The sequence below is a fragment of the Mycothermus thermophilus genome, assembly GCF_041956435.1.
Source record: "Mycothermus thermophilus strain CBS 625.91 unplaced genomic scaffold VTJ04scaffold_5, whole genome shotgun sequence".
In the NCBI taxonomy this organism is placed as follows: Eukaryota; Fungi; Ascomycota; class Sordariomycetes; order Sordariales; family Chaetomiaceae; genus Mycothermus; species Mycothermus thermophilus.
Genome location: NW_027191431.1, coordinates 994,965 through 1,017,030, shown reverse-complemented (window position 1 = coordinate 1,017,030; position 22,066 = coordinate 994,965). Strand labels below are relative to the sequence as shown.

Genomic DNA, 22,066 nt, shown 5'->3' with positions numbered 1-22,066 from the left:
GCCAACGCATGCAAATATGAGCACGCGACTACTCAACCACACACTGACCACCAGCCAGCTTGCTGATGTCACAGGCCTCCTGATGTTGTAACCCTAGCGTCTCGGCCCCGTTGACGCCGGTGAGAGAAGCCAGGGAGATGATCAGATGAATCCGGCAAAGGCAATGCCTTGTGGAGGGATTGCTTAAGAGATCAAACTTTATTTAACCTGAACTCCACGATCGGGTCTACGAGGGGGTACTACTTTAAAGGTCCGACGTGAAGGCCTATTAATCCAGTTCCTGATGTCAGGTGTGAGGAGCATCGCAAACACTTGAAGAGGACATGTTGTTAAGTCATTTTGCAACCTAATACTGGTTACGCTAGAGGTGTTGTTCTGGAGCAAGTTCAGCCGAACACATTGGTGATAAGCATGTCTTGGGCACAAGGGTACAGAAAGCCAAACCTTAGCCAGCCCGGACGTTACATTCTCTTGGCCACGGGTCGAGAAACGAAACAAACCGGCTGTCACCTTCTCGTTAGCGATCAAGTCCTTGGCCAAACACAACATTGCCATCTTTGGTTTCTCTCCGCTCACAGGAGAAAGTCAGGATGGGGATGACAAGCCGGTGCTTCGCACGGGATGGACACCTATGTTGGCTTTACGATTCTCAATGGTACTACATCTTCCGTGCATAGCCTGGTGGCCATCCTAACCTCTGATGCCTGCCCTCGCCTTATGACAGAAGCTTGGGCCTATGTTTTCAGCTGAACGAAGAAGGACTGACATGTGTCTGCTTGAGAGTCTATGCGCGAACGGCGAGACTGAAGACTCGACGGCCGACTGCCATGAACGGGCCGGTGATGTTCTTCCTCGTGGTTTCCACAGACACACATAGTCACATCCCTTAAGTCACTTCTGGGCCCAACTCGTAGTGTAGATCTATTATTGTCATTCGGTAATCGTCGAGACGCGATCGGCCTACCAGCAGAACAAACACCTCTACAGATGGTCGATCACGAATCTAGGCAAACTTGGCTTTCAGGATGCGGTGTTCCTCTATGTCCAACACATTACCTCCGTGGACGAATGATCGCGCAGTTATCAGCGTGGGGTCCAGCAGTTCTAAGCCTGGGTCCGCCCATCTCCCGCACCAAGGCTTCACGATGTCGCCGTGATTCCAGGAACGCTCCGCGAGACGCCAGCGTTCATTGGAGGAGTCTGTAGCGACAGCGGGAATGCATGCACGCAGATCGGGCAACTCGAGCCTAAACCTACCATTTGAACTCTTCCCAAGCTGGTTTCATCCTGGTGGAGCGGGCCTGGAGTTCCTCGGCGACTACTGTGGTAAGTACACTAGGTAGCCTCCCCCACTGTGGCGTCCCCCAGTGCCACCTCCAAAGAACAACACCTCCTGAAGTACTCATGTCCTTGAGGTTTGGCTTTTTATGAGAGGACATTTGCGTTGCATGGCAAGGAGGTCCGCACATGCCTTGTTGTATGCTCGTTCTCACTTTACATTTCGAATAACTGTCGGAGTCCTCCTGGGACATAGAGTTTTGTGTTTGGAACTTGGCCAAACCTCCAACTTCGACCCCTTCGTCCGAAGTTTCCCTGGCTCCTCTCAAACACAAACCAGACCCGCACCATGAACCGTAGGCCAAGTCTGAGACGAAACGAAAGTCGCAGCTCAGCAGAAAAGTTTCCACAACATCGGCTCCGCAAAGAGTTTTTTCTATCATTGTCAACGGGGCCGTGGCTGAGTGGTCTCGCGCTAGTTGGTGGGTACCGTCCAGAATGGCATTGGAGGTAGCATAGGTAGCACACACTTCGGCCATTCGTGAGATAAAGATGGTAATTGGAAACGGAACCCCTGGCAGCTATGTTTTCTAGTATGACATGATATAAGTGTTCCCACAAGCCAGAATGACATCTTGAGAATAGTCCATCATCTTCTTTTCACTTTATCCTTCTTTTCATCCAGGCCCTGGTGGTGGTTTCTTTCTTTCGCTTCGTGAACATTTTGACGTTGCCCCGGCGCGCAACAAGTGTTTCCCAGCCCAATCCTTTTGTTTACTTTCTTTACATTCCTGTCCTACCATACAACCGTTCCTTTCGTCAAGAAACACCCACGGCAGGCCGTCATCATGAAGTTCACCAGCACACTCCTTGTGGCCGCTCAGGTCCTCTCCGTCTTTGCTCTTCCGGCCCCTCAAGCCACCACCGAGCTTACAACCACAACGGACACAGCTACCTCTGCCGACTCGACGACCACGGTAGATACGTCCGTCACCGACTCTGCGACGGCGACCACAACAGTCTCGGAGTCAACCACGTCTACTGAAACCTCGGCTTCCGCCACCGCTACCTCTGGCGCCGGTGAGGAGGAGAAGGAGAACGAGGTTGAACAGCAGGGCCAGTTCAACCGAATCATCCGGGTCACCGGCGGCAATGTCAAAGTTGACACCCTCTTCCCCGCAGGCGTACGTTCCCTCCCCCATGCCGAAACAATCACCACTCACTGCCGTTATGACTAACATGACGGAAACAGGTCAACGGCGTTTTCGAGGTGGAGCTCCAGAGCCAGCAGGCACGCAACATCCGCGTCCGCGAGAACCGCAGGCCTGCCGCCGCGCCGCAGGGCTTCACGGCCCTCGAGCCTGTCTCGTACATTGTCGAGATGAGCGGCAATACCCGCGGCCTCGCTCTGCAAAAGATTGACTACATCCGCAACGCCAACAGTGAGTATCCTCTGTTCCTCTCGCACATCCAAACGTCATTACTAACTCTCTCCTCCCACAAGGCACCGTCGACATCTCCCAGGGCCGCGTCGCCCGCTTCTGCCGCGAGGCGCAGGCCTTTGTCTTCGGCGAGGGCGAGCTGGAGTTCGAGGCCGAGGAGAACGAGCTCACCCTCAAGGTCGACAACCTGCGTGGCGAGTGGGCTTTCTTCGTGCCGACGGCCACCGCGGAGGCCGGAGCCGAAGCCGGCACTGGCACCGAGACCGGCGAGAGCGCCGCCGAGACGACCACTGTCATTGACGTTGGTGCGGGCGCTGGTACTGGTGCGGTTGACCCCTGCGGCCCCGGCACCCTGTGCCGCGCCCTCCTCGATGCTGCGAGGAGTGTGGTCGGCGCCCAGTGAACCGCCTGATTGTGTTAGGTTGAAGGGTGGTGGGAAAAGCCCTCTCGGTCGAGCGTTTGCTGTATCGTAGCGGGGTGGTGATATCTTTCATTTCGTCGTACCGACTCCGGGTTAGACTCCTGGAAGGATGACGGTTGTTTCGATAGAGTGTATTATTTATGATGATGGTTTGGACAGGCTGAGGAATTTGGACTGGGATGTACATAGAAACAGCGTGTCGACACTCCAACAGCCACGCAACTCAGCACGCGGAGCCCGCTGAGTAGCTGGGTGTTTGAAGCTACGGCTGGGGCTCGGTTTCTTTTTTTTTTTTTTTTTTGGATAAGGGGCTAGCAGCGCTGCTCCCGTCCTGAATATACCTTTTCTTTTTTATCCATTTCACACCGGTAGTATTCGTGTTGTGAGGCGTTGAAGAAGTGAAATGCGGGATGTGCGTCTCAACCATAGGAGTTCTGGATGGCTATAAGCTCGGTTGATCATGACGTCAAAAAGGGGGTTCACCATCATCTTAAGCCAGGAAACAAAAAATGCAAAAGTGAAGTCCCCTCGACCGGAATCGAGCCGGTGACCTTTCGGTTCAATAATTCCCATTACAGCCGAACGTGATAGCCAACTACACCACAAGGGGGTTTGGTTGTTGGAGTCTCCGGGCTGTGGAGTTGTCAAGAAATGTGCGCTCCCCTGTGGGTCATGGAAGAAAAGGTTCCGAACTCCGGGATGGAGTCGGCTATAACGAGAAGGGGCGGGACCAAAAAATGTGTACTTCAACAATCTACCACACTGGTAGTGAGAGTTGTAGATGTCTTCTGTGTTCGATAGACGTTTATTTGCCTTGTCAATACTGCGTACTGGCCATACCCTGCGGTAGACGTGCCTCCCAGAATACATCTCTTCTTGCTTCACATAGATTTTTTCCTCATTCCCCCTTCCCTCCCCATTCCCTTGGGCATGTTTTCCAAATCTTCCTTTTTGATCCCGGCTCCATGAGAATGTTCAGGCATCGGGGCCGTCTTATCTGCCCGGCTCACCCGTGTTGACTGTGTGAGTTAGTAAAGGCTGAGACACCGAGCCAAGCAGGCAACGTCAATTGCACATGGGCATGTACACACCTCAGCAGGACCAGAGCCGTGAATGATGTTGTGTTCTGTTGGCATGGCATTGTCGCTTTTTGGCTGGTCTTCTCCGGAACGAGGCATGGTGGTTGTTGACTTGGACGTCGATGACGGGTGTTTTCTCAGATTGTTTCTCAGATGGTTTCAATAGATCGGCGGTAGTTGATCGAGCCAGATCACTTGGGAGACTTGCAAAGCTACTTGATCCGGTGAACCCTCAGGCATAATATATCTCAACACCTTCCCACCTTTCGTGACGTCATGCCCTGTCGATCATCAGAGAACGTCATGGGTGGGGCAAAGCCGGCGCTGTCTTGCCAGGTTTCCCGCCCCCGGGAGAGCCTCTCCGAATCTCGGCCCCACTTCAGCTTGCAGCCGGGCCCGGCCAGGCACCGGGAGGGGAACCCCACCGCCGATCGTCTTCCCATCAATCAGGCCAGTGCTCACTGCGAACAACATCACCAATGTGTTTCCGGCTCGACGCATGTCAAAACTTGCAAACGTAGCTGATGTACCGCGTCCGTCTAGCCACAAATCGTATTCTTGACGTCAAACCTCGGTTGATCCGATCTCCATTATTCCACCGTTTTCTGATCTGGCCAACCGCCAGATTGACCAGAGCGCCACCACAGACAGCACCAAAACCAACCATCCGCCTCTTCTTCTCTTCCAAAGCAGGAAGACCCAAAATGGCCCCCAAGACAGACACCACCACCTTCCACCATCCCGACTACCACATCCCCATCACCCTCCCATCTGGCCTGTCTCAAGACCAGCTCCTCTCCTTCCAGCCCTTCAAAGTATGCTCTCCCTGTTCCCCTAAAATGTTGATCTTGCCACTTACAAACCACCAACCCAGGCATGGCTCACGACCCTCCACCGCTCCCTCGACGCTCAAAGAACCAACCCCTCCCACCCCTTCTACCCCTCCCCTTACTCCCTGCACTCTATCACTGTCCAATCCTTCGACCTTTTCGGCTCCGGGCCTAATGCCAGGCTAGGCTTCGTCAAGCTCACCTCCACCATCACCAACCCCGCCGGCGAGTGGCTTCCGGGGGCGGTGTTTCTACGAGGTCCGTCAGTAGCGGTTCTGGTTCTGCTCGTCCCGGACGACGTCTCCCCGGGGAGTAAAGAGGAAGAGGAAGAGAGACGCGCGGTGCTCACTGTCCAGCCGCGCCCCGCGGCCGGGAGTTTGGGTTCGCGGAGCTGCCGGCAGGGATGGTGGATGGGGCGGAGGAAGGGAAGTTCGTGGGACAGGCGGCGAGGGAGATGCAAGAGGAGCTTGGGGTGGAGATTAAGGAGGACGAGTTGGTTTGTTTGAGCGAGCTTGTGGAAGTTGATGGGGATAGTGGAGATGGGAGGTTGCCTCGTGCGATGTACCCGTCTCCGGGGGCTTGTGATGAGTACATACCGATTTATATGCACGAGCGGCGGGTGCCGAGGGAGCAGCTGAAGGAATGGGAAGGGAGATTGACAGGGTTGAGGGACCATGGGGAGAGAATTACGTTGAAACTGGTCAAGATGAAGGATTTGTGGAAGGAGGGTTCAAGAGATGCGAAGTGCCTTGCTGCGGTGGCGTTGTGGGAGGGGTTGAGGAGGGAAGGGAAGATTTAGTCAGTGGCACGAGCACAAAGTTGTGGTATCATGTTTTTGCCTTGACCGTTGCCGCCTGTCTACCTAGATGAAAATCCTCTCTACCTGACCCAGCCCAACGCCTGTATAGCACCACCTTGCGCCGATATTAGGGAGTCTACATTCGCTGCCACTGCAACAACTCAGAACTTAAACTTCTTGGCAATCTCAATGCCCTCGGCAAGGTTGGCTATGCGCGCATCGATGGCATAACCCTGGGCCTCGAGCTTGACACACTCCTCCCAAAGGTCGGCGAGCTTCACCAGGAAAACCTCGATGAACTCGTTTTCCTCGAGCTGTGGGCGGGGGTCCCGGTTTTCTGGGCGGTTCATGTCGACTATGACGTGGACCATGCGGAGGTTGGTATTGCAGAAACCGGGGTCTAGAAAGTACGGGGGGTGCAGAGAGTCAGGTAATCAGCAAGACACAGCTCAACAAAGTAAACAGAAGGTGAAGTTTCACGAACCGTTGAACATGACCGGGGAAGTCTCAAGAACCTCCGCGACGTAGCCAGTCTCTTCCTTCAGTTCACGAATGGCGGCCTCCTCAGCAGTCTCGCCTTCGTCGATCAATCCAGCGGGCAGCTCAATGCAAACTTTGTCGACGGGTGGGCGGAATTGCTTTTGTAGGACAATCTCAGGACCTACAGATAATTTACTCCGATGTTAGCAGTGCGGTTCTCAGTGAAGCACTGAGGGAGAAGATGGGCTGTAAGTTTCACCGTACCGGTGTCCTTCTCGACAATGGCCACAATGCTAACCCCGTCAATCTCACAGCCCTTCGGGCGTGTGGTACGCTCGGCGGACTCCCATGTGCGGGTCACACCATTCGGGTCTTTGTAAGTCTTCCTGGACGATGTCAGAACAGGTTCATCGACTTCGATACCCGAGGTACTAGATCAGTGAACTTGAGTTTCTTACTTGACGAGCTTGGTCCACACCGCCTCCTTCTCAGGCTACGAAAAAGACGTCAGCATATCTAGTCATACAAATTAATCTGACTGTACTTGAACAGTGACGTCAACTCACAAGGGGTTCGGTGGAGATGAGTTGGGAAACACCTTCACATGTCATTATGTCGGTTTGTATGGATGTTGGTGTTTGAAAGGGAAAGGGTAAGGGAAAGGGAAAGGGAAAAAAGACGGGAATCTGAAATCACGTAAAATTCAGAATGCAAATTGACGATTCAACTGAAACTTATCGACAAAGCTGCTTAGCTCTTGGACTTTTAAGTCCTTGAGGAATCAGGACCGACCAAACATCGAAGAAGCGGCAGGTGCTGACACCGCCTGACTGGTTCACATTGTGGGTCCCAGACTTTCATGCCTCCCTCGCCCAACGCTCGCCGTCGATTCATTATCCGTGTTCCGGCGCCAGCTCATTTCCCTATCAAGCAACCATGAGTTCATGTACGATGAGTTGGCCGCTCTTCCGCCGTTGTCCGCCACACGCCGGCTCCGACATTTCTCGACTCTTCTCGACTCGCCTGGAACATTTATCTTTTGAATAAACTCGCTATTGGTTCATCAACAACGCGTTCAGTCACGGGATCGCCCGTCGGTTTGGGGGTTCCAAAAGTGTGGGATGCAGAACAGCAGCCACGGACGATCCGGGTTGGAGGTTATCGGCAACAACCCGGCAATCCCCATGTTGATGGACTATACATCCGAGCCCAACAAGACGATCGCCTGCATTTCCCACATCTAGGTAGCCTTCAGATATACAAACCGACTTGACAGGAGTCCTCCAGGCCTATGCTTTTTTATGTGCAAGGCTTCTCTTATCTGCCATGCAATATCCAAATATGGCACAAATTCCACACCTAGCCTGAGGTGGCTTACTACACCTCTAGAGTAAGCGCACAGCCGCAAGTCACCACGACAGCATCAAGGGCCACGCAATGTTGCGGCTTTGTAGGTCATCCAAATACAAGGCAATGGCTCCTGTCTCGCCAGATTGAATGGATTGTGGGAAAAACATCGTCCGCATCAACATTCGAACCGTCGTTTTGGGAGGAGCCCGCGCTAGCGAAACTAGGAAGGTCATCGGATTCTTTGTGTCTGGCTCGTGAAGCATCGTCCATTGAAGGGTCCAGTTGGTGACTTTGCCCGTTTCTTCTGTTCCGGTGGCTTGCTTGCTTTCTTTCACCGGTACCAAGCAGCGTACTCCGTGCAAGACTTGGAATGCCAATACCATTGTCTGGATTGATCACTCCTTGTCAGCCACTCAAACAATCAATTCATTGGCGATTCTTGGACTTTTGACACAACCAATGCCGATCTAATACCACAACCCACACACCTAGCCATCGCCATGGCCAAGCCACAAAACCTCTGCCTCACCACCTCCTCCGCCAACCCGGAAGATACGGAGCAGGGAGACGGATCAGGCCGCACCCCGCTACTCAGCGGCATGTCAACCCCGGCAGGCTCAACGACGCGGGCGCGGTCCCGGGCCCAGCGCAACCCCGAGGCCGACGATGAAGACTACCTCTCCTCGGACGCCACCACACCCCTTATCGACCCCGACTCAACCCAGGATGACCAAGACGAAGAAGAAGAAGAAGAGGAGGAGGACCAGGCCAAAAACAAACTTCGCGCCCTCCTCCGCCCGCGCGTCCTATTCCTCGCCATCCTCCTCACCTTCGTCCTCGAGCTGGCCAATGGCATGACCACCGCCCCTGCCAACGCGCTCATGGAGAGCATTATTTGCAGGCAGTTGCACCCGAAGGTCTTCTCCCCTCCCCTGCCTGTTGTTGAAGCTCGCGGGGTTGACATCGGGGTTGATCCTGCTGGTCTTGACGATGGCGCAAGACAACATCAACATCGCCGCACGTTCGCCGGCGGGATCGTCATGACGGACGACCCGAAGTGCAAGCAGCCTGACGTCCAGGGGTACTTGGCCATGATGCGCGGCGGGACAATGGTGCTGGATAGTTTGACGGGAGTGGTGGGCGCGCTGCCGTACGGTATCATGTCGGATCGGAGAGGCAGGAAGCCGGTCCTGGGCTTAAGCTTGCTCGGGATTGCGTTGACGGCGTCAGCGACGTATATTGTTTGTGAGTTTCCCCTAAGTACCCAAGTTGAATGCCGATGCCGGTTGCGGAGTTAGGAGGAGTCTTTGATGCTGATGGCGGCGGCGACGCAGATTTCTTCTCCAACGTGGTGCCTTTGTGGCTGTCGTTGTTTGCGTCGTTGTTCCAATTGTGAGTCTCCTTTTTCAGCCTTATGTGTAATGCGACATGTTGCGACGTCTTGCAACATATCCAGGCAACGCTGACAATGTCCTCAGCATCGGTGGCGGCGGCATTGTTTTCGTGGCCATGATCTACACCACCATCGCCGATGTGGTTCACGCCTCTGAGCGCGCTACCCTCTTCCTTCAGCTTACTGCCGTCTTCCTCGGCTCCGAGATGCTCGCCGGCCCCCTCGGCGGTGCCATGCTTCTTTGGAGTCCCTGGTTTCCCCTGCTCACTTCCCTGGGCCTCATCCTCGTGGGGAATCTCATTCTCACCGTCTTCCCCGAAACCGTCCACGTTCATGACGGAAAAAAGCCGGGCTTCAGGCCAGGATACAGCGATGACTTGGATGACGATGCTCGCGATTCCGGCTCTTCAGGTCACGCCGGGACGAGGACGGCGGCGCTCCGACGCGGCTTTCGCCAGGCGCGCTCAGGGTTGGCCGAGCTGTGGCAATTCGTGGTGCGCAACCGGCGGGTGGCATCGCTGGTGGTGGCCCTGACGTTCGTGATCCTGGGTCGGTTCGTCGGCGAGCTGATGCTGCAGTACTCAACGGCGCGGTACGGATGGAGCTGGAGCCACGCCGCGGCGGTGCTGACGGTGCGCAACGCCGGATGCCTGGTCGCGCTGCTCGTGGTGTTCCCACTGGGCGGGCGAGTGCTGGTCCGGCGGTTCGGCCTCACGGCGTCGGCCAAGGACCTCTGGCTGGGCCGTGTGTCCGGCGTGGTGCTCATCCTTGGCAGCCTGACCATCGGCGCGGCGGCCGTGGGGTCCATGTTTGTTCTCGGCCTGGTGGAGTTTGCGCTCGGGTCGGGGATGTCGGCGTTGGTGCGGTCGCTGCTCAACTCGCTGGTGGAGGAGCACCATGTTGGCACTGTCAACTCGCTCGTCGGCTTCGCCGAGGTAGTGGGTATGATAATTGCTGGCCCGCTGTTGGCCAAGAGCCTGAGCGTCGGGCTCCAGCTCGGCGGCGCCTGGATTGGCCTGCCATTTGCTGTAGCCGCTCTGTTGTTTGTCGTTCCGACTGTGATTCTGTTCACGTTCCGACTGCCGGAGGGACGGCGGTCATCTTTGACCAGTGTTGCTGGGCATCACGCTTGAAGCAGGATCTTTCAGCAACTACGGAGTACGCCATGCGTCCATATGTGGATAATTATCAGATATATTTGGTGGATAAACTCAGATTGCTGGTTTGCCAGAGAATAGAAAAACGATAACTAGTGCTAGTAGTAGCTAGTCCACGCACAGCGGCATTTGTCCCTGTCTATCCACAATTTCCTGATCTTTCTGTCTATTTCCCAGCTTCTCGAAGCCACGTGGTTTTGTTCTGGTGTGGTAAGGGAGTCCTGGATATTCCCTGTGGCGATGGAGGCGTCCCTTGTCGCTGCCATGAGAATGACGCCCTGAGACGACAGGGTTCCCAACCAGCGAGGCCATCAAGGTACGGATGGAACTGATTCCCCCCCACCATCGAACACCGTGCGCACAGCTGATGAGATCAACTTAGTTACCCAAGTCCCTGGGATCAGAGCTGGAGATCTCACGCTCATGGCCTACTAACCCACGCTCCAGTGAGTCCAGCCTCAGAGCGCTATTGATTTTCTCATCTTGAAGATCTTGGCTGAAATTTCTCGCCAAATTAAAGCCCTGTCTGGTGTGGTGTTGTCGCACGTGTGTGCAACCGCGGTGCACGCGGCGAGGCGCTGTGGCTCGGTTCTGCAAGGCACCCGCCTGCGACCATGCGGCCGGGCAGCGACTTCGTACGACGATGACAGGCTTGTTGCTCCGGGCCGTGGAGCGGGTTCGTTGATTGCGATCGCCAATGTCTCAAAACCACTCTCCGAAGACAAGGACGGTGGAGTTGGCAGCACGTTGCTGTGGGGTCCTCCGACTTGGCATCACAGATTTTCTGGAGGGACACCTGGAGCAGTCCGTGATCCACGCGTTCACCCGTGACTGACGGCGCGTTGAGAATGCGCGCGCGACACTGATGGGTGGCGCAAATCTTCAGCCCTGGGCTGTGGTCCCCGATGTCGTCAGCAGTGAATCGGCAAGGCGACAGAACCCCTGAACGGCTGCCGCCTCCCCCTGGTCCCGTCTTGGCTTGGCCAGGAGATTGTGTCTTTTAGGTTTCCTTTTTGGGACACTCGCGTGGATCCCCCTTGCTTGAGCTTGTGGGAAACCAAGTTCCTCCTCTCCAGACCCCAAAACCTGGGACGTCCATGCCCACATCAAGATGCAGTCGGGTGACAGTGCATGAGGAATCGAAGCTCGTGTTATGGTGTGGAAACGTGGATGGGGGAAGCAGCATCCCACACGAGATGATCATATCTATAGGGCAAAATCAGAACCAACCTGGAACGGGAGTCGCGCACCACGTCCGTCCTTTCCTTCGGTTCTTCCTCAGGACCATGGTGTCCTTGTCACTGGCAAGCGCGCTAGCGACAAAGGGAGCGAATCATCTCCACACGCACACGCTGCCGATTTCTAGAAGTCCCAAAAGAGGAGTCTTTTGTGTTCAGGCTCCCCGCTGGCCTCAGTCCATGCTTGAAGATTTCCCTCCCTCCCTTTTCTTGGCTCGTCTGCTTTTGCTTGGACCTTCATCAGCCTCTCCTCTTCTCCGACGACTCTTTTCGTTTGTCGCTCGTTCCAATCTCATTGCCAGTCGTTCACTCCTTTCTTTTCTTCTTTAGTCTTTCTCTGGCATCGCTTTGACCACCCTCCCTCTAACTACTTATCTTTGTCCCTCGAGATGAGCGCGCCTTTCTGACCGCCAAACTGCCTGTCGAACCCTCAGGACACCCCACACAGACGGCCTCCTCCTTTCTGGGCGCAGACTGCTTCAGGGGTCACAGCTTCGGCGCTTCCTCTCGGCAGTCGCCTTTGCCTTTTCCAGGCCGCCAGCGAGCTGACTGTCCTCTGCCCTCCACATCAGGCTGGCGTTGGCGAATTTCGCTGCTGAACGAGCACCCTACTTTTGGAGTAGATCATCTCCGGTTCCCCCAGAGAACCTCACATCTGTGGTCCGTCAACTTGGGTTCATCAATGCGCGCCAATGCTGACTGTCTCTCAGTTGTTGCCTAAGTTACTTCTCGTCACTCCTTTGCCATGGTTTCATTTTTTGGCCTCCGGGTAGGAGGCAAGAAGAAGTGAGTGGGCTGCCAATCTGTTTGGTCAAGGAACTTCCACGAACCGCTGATATTACAGGAAGTCCGACGACAAGCCCGCGTCCCAGGAGAAACCGCAACAGCAACAGCAATGGAAACGGATAGATCAGAACGCCCTCGGCGAGGGCCAGTATTTCGGCAGAAATGTCAACAAGCAGCCAGTCTTTGAGGCCTGTAGCGTTCGCACCGTCTCGCGACCTGGCACCCCTCACCTCGCCCCGTATGCCCGTCCGGATTCGCACAACCTCGGCGCTGTGAGCATGGTCGATCTTTCCAGCTCCGCCGCGGTCACCGGTCGCCCGGGAACTTCGGCTGGTTTTGGCCTCAGACCACACGCCTCAGAGGCCAACATGCGCGCCCGTTTCGGGGCCTACAATGGCTCCTCAACCAGCTTGGCTGCTCCAGGCCCAGGCTTCGGTGCACGCTTTGCCGCAAGAAACGGCTCCGCCGCTAGTCTCGCCCTCCCGGTTGCTCCATTTGGGTCGCGTCCAGGAACACCAAACAGGACCAAGCCTTGGGTCAACCCCATGGATATTTACTTTGGGATCAATACTACCACAACCGCGCCTCCGGCTGGGCCTCAGACTCCCAAGTCGCCGCTCATCGACTCGCCGAAGCTTCCCCCTACTCCTACGACTCCAAATGCAGACTCTCGATCGGTGTTTGGCGAAGACGCAGATGACATGGTGAACTCCGTCATGGCCTCCGTCAAGAAGAAGGAGGAGGAAGAGAGGGAAGCCAAGAGGAGGGAGGCAGAGCTGGAGAAGCAGAGAGAAACGGCCAGGCTAGAAATGGAAAGGCTGGAGAGACAAAAATCCACGGAGAGCTCACTCTCCGGCAGACGTCCTTCTGCCCCGGCGCAACCGGAGCCAGAGCCGGAGCCCGTCAGTTTGGATATCCCTCCGTCGCTTATCCGAAGCGAGGCCGAACCGAAGGAGGGTCAGCGTGCGAGCCCTCCACAACACCATGCCATCCATCAAGGACCGCCGCCGACGGGACCGCCGACAGGGAGCTTACCTCAACCCCCGGGCCAAAATCCACCCCGTAACGGTCCTCTCGGCCCGCCTGCTCGCTCGTATACGTCTCCGTCTCCAAGTAACAGCCGCGCTGCGGGTCCTAGTGCCGCCAACGCCGGGACCCAGAAGGTCTTCAAGCCATATAGACCACCCCCGCTCCAGAGTTGCGGCCCTCTTGGGCCTTTACCGGATAGGTTCCGGTCACCCAGCCCCACGCTCAAGGGCCCTGGATTGGCCGTGATGGCCCATAGTCCTGCACTTCCACAGAGCCCGACCCTTCATAGCCCTCCATTGATGGAACACCGTCCTGTTGTGACCAGCCCAGAGCCCGAAACTCCCAAGTCGCCCCGCAGCCCGACCACACCAGCGCCGGAAAAATCGGAACCAAACCCGCTTCTGTCTAGCCTCACGTCTCCCTCCACTTTGACGTCTCCTACAGGGTCGATCCGACGATTGTCTCTGGACGAAGAGCAGACGGAACAAGCACCACGGCCTATCATTCAGAATGTACGAGCGAAGCGGGACACCTTGGCCCTTAGCGCTGCTCGGAATCACAGTTTGTCCATGAAGATCGAGGAGTTGGAGAAGACGCTTCTGAAGGCCCAAATCGAGGACTTAAGGCAACCGCGAGACATGAGCGAGGCCGACAGGACGAGTACCAGCAGCAGCGTTTACAGCAATGGCCAAAAAGCCCCAAGGGATGAGGAGGAGGATGATGATGAAGGGCCCATTCTCTCCTCTATTCAGCCGCTTCGCGTCCCCCATCCAGCTCCCGCACCATCTTCGGAAGCCCCAGCATCCCAGCCGGCGCCTCCAATAACCTCGGCGCCTCGAGTTGCTAGCCCGGGACCTGGCAGCAGACCTCAGAGCCCCATGAGAGGCCCGCCCCGGCGTGGCCCATTACCACGTCGCCCTGCCCTCGATGAGTACGGCATTTCGGCGAATCAAGTGGTCCGTGGTCGTGGCACTCCGACACCGTCATCTAGAAGCGGAAGCGTCGACAATTATAGCACTCACAGCTCGCCTCCTTCTCGCACCAACACACCTCAACTCCGTCCGTTGCAGCAACAGCCGCCACAGCCCAGCTGGAAGCGCGACTTGAACCAGTCCAGTCCTGCCCCAGCGGTTGAAAACGGCTCGGACAGCCAGCAGTCTCAGGGCCGATTGAACCCTGCTGTGGACATGGGCTTCAATTTCGACTTCGGCCCAGGCCCGAATCTTTCTATGGCGCCGCCTACTCCCGATTCCACGAACTGGCCCCTGCCCTCTCCAAGCACTGGGGCAGGAGAAACTGCTTCTGCAGCACCTGCCTCGGACCCGTCATCGCGAGCCTCACCCAAACCTTCCGATGCCCCAACCAAGTTCACTCGTGCGAACGTCCCTCCACCGCTCAATATCGACCTCACCAAGTTCAACTTCAATCCCGACGCGCCATCGAGGGATCCGGCTCTCGGGGGCTTGTGGACGCCACCCATCCGCCCCGTGCCTTGGGCATCGACCACAGCTGATGGGCGTCCGTCGACTTCTTCTGGTGCTCCTGGGCCTGGCAGCCTCGGTAACGGCAGTACCGACGGCGGCGGCAAGCTGGCCGCATCTCCCCGGCTTGTGTCGCAGTTCCCTGAATCGGCCCGTGACGATGGCGGAGCTTTCATGGGCATTGGCATGGCTCGGGGACCTAGCATCCGGGAAGTTCAGCGGCCAAAGACGTCAGGCGGCCCACCGCGGAGGCCGGGACGTTCGCCTGCCCCGCCTCCTGCACAGGGGGGACCGGCCATGGTGGATTCCTTTGGAACAGGATTCATTTGAACGTTTGAAAGAGGTGGCTGGACCGCGTTCAGTTTTCTCGACTTTCTTTCTGTTGTTTGGATATGTCTTTTCTGTGCACATATATATACCCATACTCCACCGAGCCGGGTTCGCTCTCGGTTTCATTTCTTGGATAAATATAATGTTTCTTCTCTGGTTCATGATACTTCAGATGCATCCCAACATCGGGAGAATGTGCCATTCAAGACAGAGTTGCATTTACGGAACAACCCGTCCCCTTTGTGACGATCCAAAATACGCCGCCCATCCAAGCAACAACTAGACCTTCATCGCCTCGTTGTTCAAAGGCTTCGAATATGTATGAAAAACAAAGATGCAAAGAGATAGAAATACATTTTCTTTCATTCCACAACGCCTGTCTCCTGTTCAATCGATATTCCACGTCAAGCCAAAAACAGCACCAACCCCACGCATGCACGCCAATGCCGGCCCATATCACGCAATCGAAACTACCCATCTACCCAAAAAGAAACCCAACAAATATCTCAACACCCCTCATCCAAGAAACCGCTTCACGGTGCCCCCCACGCCCTCAACATCCAACAGGAAAGTGTCATGGCCAAACAAGCTATGAGCCTCGCTCAGCTCGTGGTGCTCGACCGTGGTGTTACCCCCGCAGCGCAGCGCATCGGCCACCTCACGCTGCTGCCAGGCGGGGAAGAGGATGTCGCTGGCCACGCCCATGACCAGCACGGGGTGGTTGCGCAGGACGGAGAGGCCGGCGACAAGGTCTGTCGGAGGGGCTGGGCCTCCTGAGGAGGGTGAGGATGCGGACTGGGACTGGGTCGCGAACATGGCTTCTTGCGCGGCCGCCCGGTCTGAGGCTTGTTCCTGCTGAGGCTGGGGTTGTTCTTCGTACGGGACGTCGGGAAGGGTGAGGTTGCAAGCGAGGGAGTCGAGGGATACCGTGGCGTCCAAGGGGTGGGTGCCGCGGCTCCGGGCTTCGGCGAAAGCGGCGCGACGGGCAGCGGTGGCGCGCTGATTCTCGAGCCCCAGGTCGAAGAGGTCCATGGCCTTGCTGACGTAGAGGAGGGAATTGGGGTCGTAGGTGAGGCAGAACTTCTCGCCGGCGTGGTCGAGGTACGTTTCGACGAGGAAGTCGGGGCACAAAGCCGGGGGCTTGGAGCTGTCGGCGCGACGGCGGCCGAAGCGCTGTTCCCATTCTGGGCCGGAGCGGTAGGTGATGGTGGCGATCTCGCGGGCGAGCTTCATGCCGACGTGCGGCGGGACGCGACCGTAGTAGAAGCCGCGGTTCCAATTGGGGTCGTTGAGGATGGCGCGACGCTGGACGTAGCGCATGGCGATGCTATACGGGTGGCTGCGCGCGCAGGCCGAGATGGTGATGATGCGACCGACGCGCGAGGGGAATACCACTCCCGCGGCCAGTGACTGCATGCCGCCCATGCTGGAGCCGACGCTGGCGTAGAGCTTGTCTACGCCCAAGTGGTCGAGGAGGCGGAACTGCGCGCGCACCATGTCCTGGATCGTGAGGATGGGGAAGCGAGTAGCATATCGCTCGCCGTCGGACGGGTCAATGCTCGAGGGCCCGGTCGAACCATAGCACCCACCGATGACGTTGGTGCAGATGACGAAGTACTTGTTCGTGTCGAGCGCCAGGCCGGGGCCGATGAACTTTTCCCACCAGCCTGGTTGAGGGTTCTCGGGCGTCGAGTGTGCGTGGGACGAGGCCGACAGGCCGGTATGAAGCAGGATGACATTGGAACGATCGGTGTTCATCTCTCCCCATGTCTCGAAGGCGATATCGAACTCGTGGAGGAGTCCGCCATGGTCCAAAAGTAGAGGTTCTTGGCAGTGAAAAGTCTGGGTGACGCCTACATTGTATGACGGTTCTGGGCCCGACTTGTCAGACCTGGTCGCGGCGGCGGCCTGCTGCTCGAGCCGGGCAGAGCGGTTGTCGAGTTTGTCGAGGCAGGGGAACTGGATAGCAGGGTTAGATGGGGCGGCGTTCCGACGACCGGGCTGGCCCGGCTGGCCGGGTTGGCTGGGGAGGATATTAGATGGGCGAGGAAGGGGCTGTTGTTGTTGCTGCTGCTGCTGTTGTTGTTGTTGTTGTGGCTGGCGGTTGAGGCCGAGAGGGACCATGGTAGGGGGTGTTGAAGTAGCAGCTGGGGCCGTGTTCAACCGCCGAGACCCCCGGGACGCCCCATTGTTCCCGGCGCCGGCGAGGGCCGTCCCGGCACGGCGAAGGTTCAGACGAGAAACAAGTCGTTGAGGCTTCATAATGTCTCAACGGGTGGTGAGAAGATGAGGACCCTTACAACAGGAAGGGAGGACAGAGAAGAGGAGACCAGAGCCCGGAAACTGAAAAATCCCAGAACAGAACCCAAGATCTGGCACTGCGGATCCCGGCAGCAGCGGACCAAAGTTGTTTCTTGCAGGAAGAAAAGGAGAATGGGCCCCGGGCAGCCGTGGCCGGCGCCGGGGCCCCGAGTCCTCTTTCCCACGAAGAAAAAGGTGGGATGTGCCGTTTTGGGTGTATTCCGTCATTTCACGTGTTTTCTTGGCGGGCCGATAAGCCACGATAACACGGTGGGGGTGGGTTTAGAATCAAGTCCAGGGTCTTGGCATCGCGGGGTGATGTCGCTTTGGCTGGAAGAGGCAAGGCCGCAAGGCACGGCCAGGAAGGCAGCCGTCATGGCTCCACGTGAAGCTCTTCGTCAAGGGACGACATTCCATCCCAGGCAACAATGTGATACAGAAGGCAACAATGTGATACAGAGTTGCCTCTGCTCTCTCTACGAGGACAGCACAGCTTTTGCCAGCACTTACTGCACACTTCTGCCTGTGTGTTACCGTGCCATCCCCGCTTGGAACCCAACTTGATCATTCATTCCCCTCTTCCAGGTTGCCAATGACGGAGCAAGCAGCGCGCCACGAGTCGACCCCTCCTTAAGGCCAGAGAGCCTTTGCTGAGCTGCGCTGGTTCATCGAGCCGACCGAAGTCACCTCAGGTGCATATGGAATATAACACGAACCCCATCGCCACCATCGGTGCCGCTTTCCTCGCCTTCTACGGATACACCACCAGGGCTGCACGGAGAGTCATGGCTTCAGGGCCTGACTCCGACACCATGGCCTCAAATGGCCAGCCCGATGCGCCCGGTAACAAGGCTGGCGACCACGATAACGGCGTTCCCGATGCCCCAACCTCGCGCTACGAGCCCACTGTCATCGACGTTCTGATCACCAAGGCCATGCTGATCAAGGCCCTGGCCCTGCCCCGCGAAATCGTCGACGCCATCATCGACCTTGCCGGGTATTGGCCTCACACAACTGTGGAAAGAGAATACGGTGACAATAAGATCGTTGCGCGTGGCAGCTATGCTTCCGGGGAAAATGTTTTCTTGGTATGCATGATCTGACATCCACTTCAACAGCTCACGAGACAGCTAACCTCTGGCCAAGGCCCGCTCCCCTCCGCTTGGAATGAGCCGTTGGAGTCCAGTCCATTCCAATAAAATTTATCCTCCGCCTGCTATTCGACTTCCCAAGCCTCAACGGCCCGGCGATGAGTTTTCGCCTGATGATTTCCAAAAGGTTGTCAGCTCACCGACAGGCCTACTTGCCCACCCGTGCCGCCGCATCGTTTTCACTATCAGGAGCCGTGATCAGGGTTGGGGTGGTCAGTGGGGCGATCGGGGCACCTACAACGGCTCGTGGACCTGGTTCGAGGTGGGCTTGGAACGTTGGTGCAAGAACAGCCCTTCAACACAACAGGAGCAACAACAGGACCAGAAGCAACAGCTTCCGTCATTGAGCGTGGATGATCTCTGCACGGTGATACCTCAGGTCCAAGAACAAAACGGAGAAGCAACGTTCGTTCACCCCCTGCTGCCGTCTCCGGATCTCAAAATCCAGGGCAACGTGACGGCCGACAATGAAGTCCGGGAACATCAGGTCGTCTGGTCCTACACGGATGACATTGACCCAGAGCGAGACATAGAGGCAGCTCAGCGCCTTGGAGAACAAGGCCGCGGCCGTGCTACAGGAACCGGCAACTTCGTTCGCGATCTGAGACTGGGTGACGTCGTCACCATGTGGGCCAAGGCTAGGTTTCCTGGGTGGGCCAACCATTGCGAGTATGTTCGAATGGATGTGTATTACGCCGTTTAGTATCATAGAGTCAATGGCGGGGTTTTGTTAGGCGGGAGTTTGGGCTTCCATGTCGGAGACTTGACATATCTCTGGCGCTTGGAGGAATTGGGAATGGTATACTATTGCGGATAATTTTGGTCGCCCGTCCGTCAAATCGACGACCATGGACATGAAATAACTTTGCAGAGTCTTGTTTGTATTGATTCTCAGCTACGTCACCTACCGTGTTCTGAGGGCATGTGCCTGACCTTTGAGCCCATTGACATTCATTCGACCTTTGGTCGACATCCCCGAAAACACCAGCCTCACATCAACCCCTCATCTATCTCTCGTCGACAAACAATAATGGTATCAGGTCTTCCGGCAAGCCAGAAAAACAACCAAAAAAGACATCAGCAAGGTCCTCGAGTCATCAAAGATGAGGGGTATACCACAAGGGAAGTCCCACATGTTCTCTTCCGCACTGACCAGCTGCGTTCCACATAGGAACCGGAGGAATCTTCGATCGTGCCGAGCCGCCTTCTTTCAATATCACTTCTTCATACTCTTACACGACAGTCTTTCACTGAAAGGCCCACGGGCCGGGACAATAGGGAGCGGCTTCAGCCTGGGCGTGACGTTTCCACATCCTGCTCCGGGACCATCGCACTGACAAAAGATGCAAGTCGCCAATCACCCGCAACTGACACACCGTCTTGCGCTGAGCTTGAGAATCCCTATGGTGGCTCTCTTCCAAGAATAGAGGAGACCTGCCTTGGTGGTGGTTGTCGAATATCTTCTGTCGGTCTGTGCCGAGTTTGCCACTCAATATCTCCAAACCTAGGTCAGTTGACTGGATCACCTTTTCCCTCTGCGGGAAAGCAAACTCCACTTGGCTGCGTTGTCGGTGGGCGCTTCACATCATCTTGCTCAGTTCAGCTCGTTCATTGCGGTTTTCAAACCTCATAGAGTATCACATCGCCGACGCCTTGCGTAGGTCAGGCTGCCTCTGGGATCCGAGTGCTGTGGGTGGTTGGCAGAATAACACTTTAAGCTCAAGATAGGAATAGCTACTCAGACTCTCCGGAGCTGAACAACCACCTGAGGGGTAGAACGGACTACATACAAGCAGCAACTGGAGCGCTGATCAACACCTATGTGACTGTGTGTGGCTAGCTGCTGAACGGCCAAAAACGGTAATACATTCGTGCAGCATGCAGCATGCTCTGGGCTGAGCTCATGAGTGAGACTCTTGACGCTATGACGGTACAGATCCAGAACCTCTCATCTCACGTGTATAAGAGATGGCTCAAGAACCCTCGTTCACAGTGCCTTTGATGTACCAAGCAAGCAGTCAATCAGTCACATCGAGCAGCCCTTTTCACAACTCTGCAGCAAAGAAACATCTCATTGAACTTCTCAACTCCTGCCATACAACATGGGCAACGCTCTCTCGTCCACCATCCCGATTACTTACCCTCTCCCAATCAACGTCAAGTTCGACATTTCCACCACTGACAGGTAGGGACTTCACCCAAAATTGGTTCATGCATTGTTGAGTGAATGACCGCTGAACGCATTGTTCTTCAGAGCCGGCGTTACGCCCCTTTCCACAGACAAGGATGCTGAAATCGACACGCATTGGAATGCCATCCGAGCGAATCACCTCGCCGAGCTCACGTTGAACCATATCTGGAAACTTTATCAACTTGATTCTGACGGCCTCAAGACTCATAGTTTCCTTGTCCAAGCCGCGAAAACCACCAAACTCAGCCACTTGAAAGAACTTGCCAGGCTGGGCGGAGTCGCTGGCACGGTGGACGACAATACCAAAGTCGACTGGGACAAGCTGCTCGAGCAGCATAAGCTCTTGGATGATGCCAGGGTCAACATCCTGAGATATGTCCAGGAGTGGAAATGGCTCATCTCCCCAAACAAGCCCGCCGGGCCCCCTGTCGGCCCGATCACGGGCGAAGAGCAAACCCAGTTGATCGACAACACCATCACTTTTGCTAAAGGTCAACTGGTCGGCTGGCTGAAGAATTCACAAAAGACTATGTTGTACGAACCTTCTGTGTGCACCATTTCCAACCTGCTCGCGTCACTTCTCCTCCCACTGGTCCCTGAGCAGGACGGAGGGAAGGTCAGGGGAAAGATCAGCAACCTCACCACTCTCGCCTTCGAAAACAACCCTAATGTTCGCTATGACCAGCACGGGACAAGGTGGGAGCGCGATCCGAGAACGGGCCGGTGGTACCAGGCGATCGAGATCGAAATAATTTACCCAGGCTGGGACTGGTAATTGTTGCGGCTTGGGTCTCTGAGCCCAACTGGTTGAGATGTGGGGATGGTGCCTTTTCTCTGGCTCATCACACTGACGAGGTGGGGAGGGCTGTCACAAGATGGGAACGTGCTGGGGGCTCTGTTTTTCGCACCTTGGGTTTCTGTCACGGAGGTCAGAGATGGATGAGGTGACTACGTGACATGTCTTTCGTTCAGAGCCAGGGGGCCCAACCTCCCATCAACAACAATATCAAGTCCCTTTTTTTCACACTTTCTCGTTGTCCACGGAGTGCCTGATTTTGTGGCTTTGAAGCCCGTGCCTTTGTGTGGGTTCCGTAGAATGCTCTTTCTGTGAGCCGCTCCTCCCTTTCGCTACCTGAGATCCGAGTTCGGCCTATGGTCTATGAGTGCTCTGACCGTGTGTGTGTGTGTGTGTGTGTGTGTGTGTGTGTGTGTGTCTGTTCCTTCGGGAACCTTTCAGGTGGGAGTCTGACTATTTGAGCTGTTGAGCTGAGCCGTAGGTCTCGCCATCATTTGATCTCTGCCGAGCTTGCCGCTTCCTAGCTCAGTTTCC

The 22,066-nt window shown here is 56.1% G+C and overlaps 9 protein-coding genes and 1 non-coding gene across 10 annotated transcripts; 6 read left to right on the top strand and 4 right to left on the bottom strand.

The window, feature by feature from the left end:
- Window positions 1-2,126: 2,126 nt before the first annotated feature.
- Window positions 2,127-3,123, top strand: VTJ04DRAFT_7405 (uncharacterized protein; the record flags this gene model as incomplete). Its single annotated transcript, XM_069365729.1, has 3 exons — window positions 2,127-2,462; window positions 2,531-2,720; window positions 2,783-3,123. The coding sequence occupies 3 exons, from the start codon at window positions 2,127-2,129 to the stop codon at window positions 3,121-3,123; spliced, it is 867 nt and encodes a 288-aa protein (XP_069216734.1).
- A 541-nt stretch (window positions 3,124-3,664) lies between these two features.
- On the bottom strand, window positions 3,665-3,751 carry VTJ04DRAFT_t97. The gene has a single exon. It is a non-coding gene; the product is annotated as a tRNA-Tyr (tRNA).
- A 271-nt stretch (window positions 3,752-4,022) lies between these two features.
- On the bottom strand, window positions 4,023-4,319 carry VTJ04DRAFT_7404 (uncharacterized protein; the record flags this gene model as incomplete). The annotated part of the gene is made up of 2 exons (XM_069365728.1): window positions 4,023-4,160; window positions 4,233-4,319. The coding sequence occupies 2 exons, from the start codon at window positions 4,317-4,319 to the stop codon at window positions 4,023-4,025; spliced, it is 225 nt and encodes a 74-aa protein (XP_069216733.1).
- A 605-nt stretch (window positions 4,320-4,924) lies between these two features.
- Window positions 4,925-5,849, top strand: VTJ04DRAFT_7403 (uncharacterized protein; the record flags this gene model as incomplete). The annotated part of the gene is made up of 3 exons (XM_069365727.1): window positions 4,925-5,035; window positions 5,095-5,308; window positions 5,407-5,849. The coding sequence occupies 3 exons, from the start codon at window positions 4,925-4,927 to the stop codon at window positions 5,847-5,849; spliced, it is 768 nt and encodes a 255-aa protein (XP_069216732.1).
- Window positions 5,850-6,010: 161 nt separating this feature from the next.
- Window positions 6,011-6,940, bottom strand: VTJ04DRAFT_7402 (uncharacterized protein; the record flags this gene model as incomplete). The annotated part of the gene is made up of 5 exons (XM_069365726.1): window positions 6,011-6,249; window positions 6,334-6,510; window positions 6,594-6,715; window positions 6,788-6,822; window positions 6,896-6,940. 5 exons carry the CDS (start codon window positions 6,938-6,940, stop codon window positions 6,011-6,013), a joined length of 618 nt encoding a protein of 205 aa, XP_069216731.1.
- Window positions 6,941-8,179: 1,239 nt separating this feature from the next.
- On the top strand, window positions 8,180-10,205 carry VTJ04DRAFT_7401 (uncharacterized protein; the record flags this gene model as incomplete). Its single annotated transcript, XM_069365725.1, has 3 exons — window positions 8,180-8,924; window positions 9,014-9,071; window positions 9,158-10,205. The coding sequence occupies 3 exons, from the start codon at window positions 8,180-8,182 to the stop codon at window positions 10,203-10,205; spliced, it is 1,851 nt and encodes a 616-aa protein (XP_069216730.1).
- A 2,007-nt stretch (window positions 10,206-12,212) lies between these two features.
- On the top strand, window positions 12,213-15,093 carry VTJ04DRAFT_7400 (uncharacterized protein; the record flags this gene model as incomplete). Its single annotated transcript, XM_069365724.1, has 2 exons — window positions 12,213-12,253; window positions 12,312-15,093. The coding sequence occupies 2 exons, from the start codon at window positions 12,213-12,215 to the stop codon at window positions 15,091-15,093; spliced, it is 2,823 nt and encodes a 940-aa protein (XP_069216729.1).
- Window positions 15,094-15,609: 516 nt separating this feature from the next.
- Window positions 15,610-17,355, bottom strand: VTJ04DRAFT_7399 (uncharacterized protein; the record flags this gene model as incomplete). Its single annotated transcript, XM_069365721.1, has 1 exon — window positions 15,610-17,355. One exon carries the CDS (start codon window positions 17,353-17,355, stop codon window positions 15,610-15,612), a length of 1,746 nt encoding a protein of 581 aa, XP_069216728.1.
- A 737-nt stretch (window positions 17,356-18,092) lies between these two features.
- Window positions 18,093-19,248, top strand: VTJ04DRAFT_7398 (uncharacterized protein; the record flags this gene model as incomplete). The annotated part of the gene is made up of 2 exons (XM_069365720.1): window positions 18,093-18,482; window positions 18,541-19,248. The coding sequence occupies 2 exons, from the start codon at window positions 18,093-18,095 to the stop codon at window positions 19,246-19,248; spliced, it is 1,098 nt and encodes a 365-aa protein (XP_069216727.1).
- A 1,399-nt stretch (window positions 19,249-20,647) lies between these two features.
- On the top strand, window positions 20,648-21,511 carry VTJ04DRAFT_7397 (uncharacterized protein; the record flags this gene model as incomplete). Its single annotated transcript, XM_069365719.1, has 2 exons — window positions 20,648-20,730; window positions 20,800-21,511. The coding sequence occupies 2 exons, from the start codon at window positions 20,648-20,650 to the stop codon at window positions 21,509-21,511; spliced, it is 795 nt and encodes a 264-aa protein (XP_069216726.1).
- Window positions 21,512-22,066: the final 555 nt, after the last annotated feature.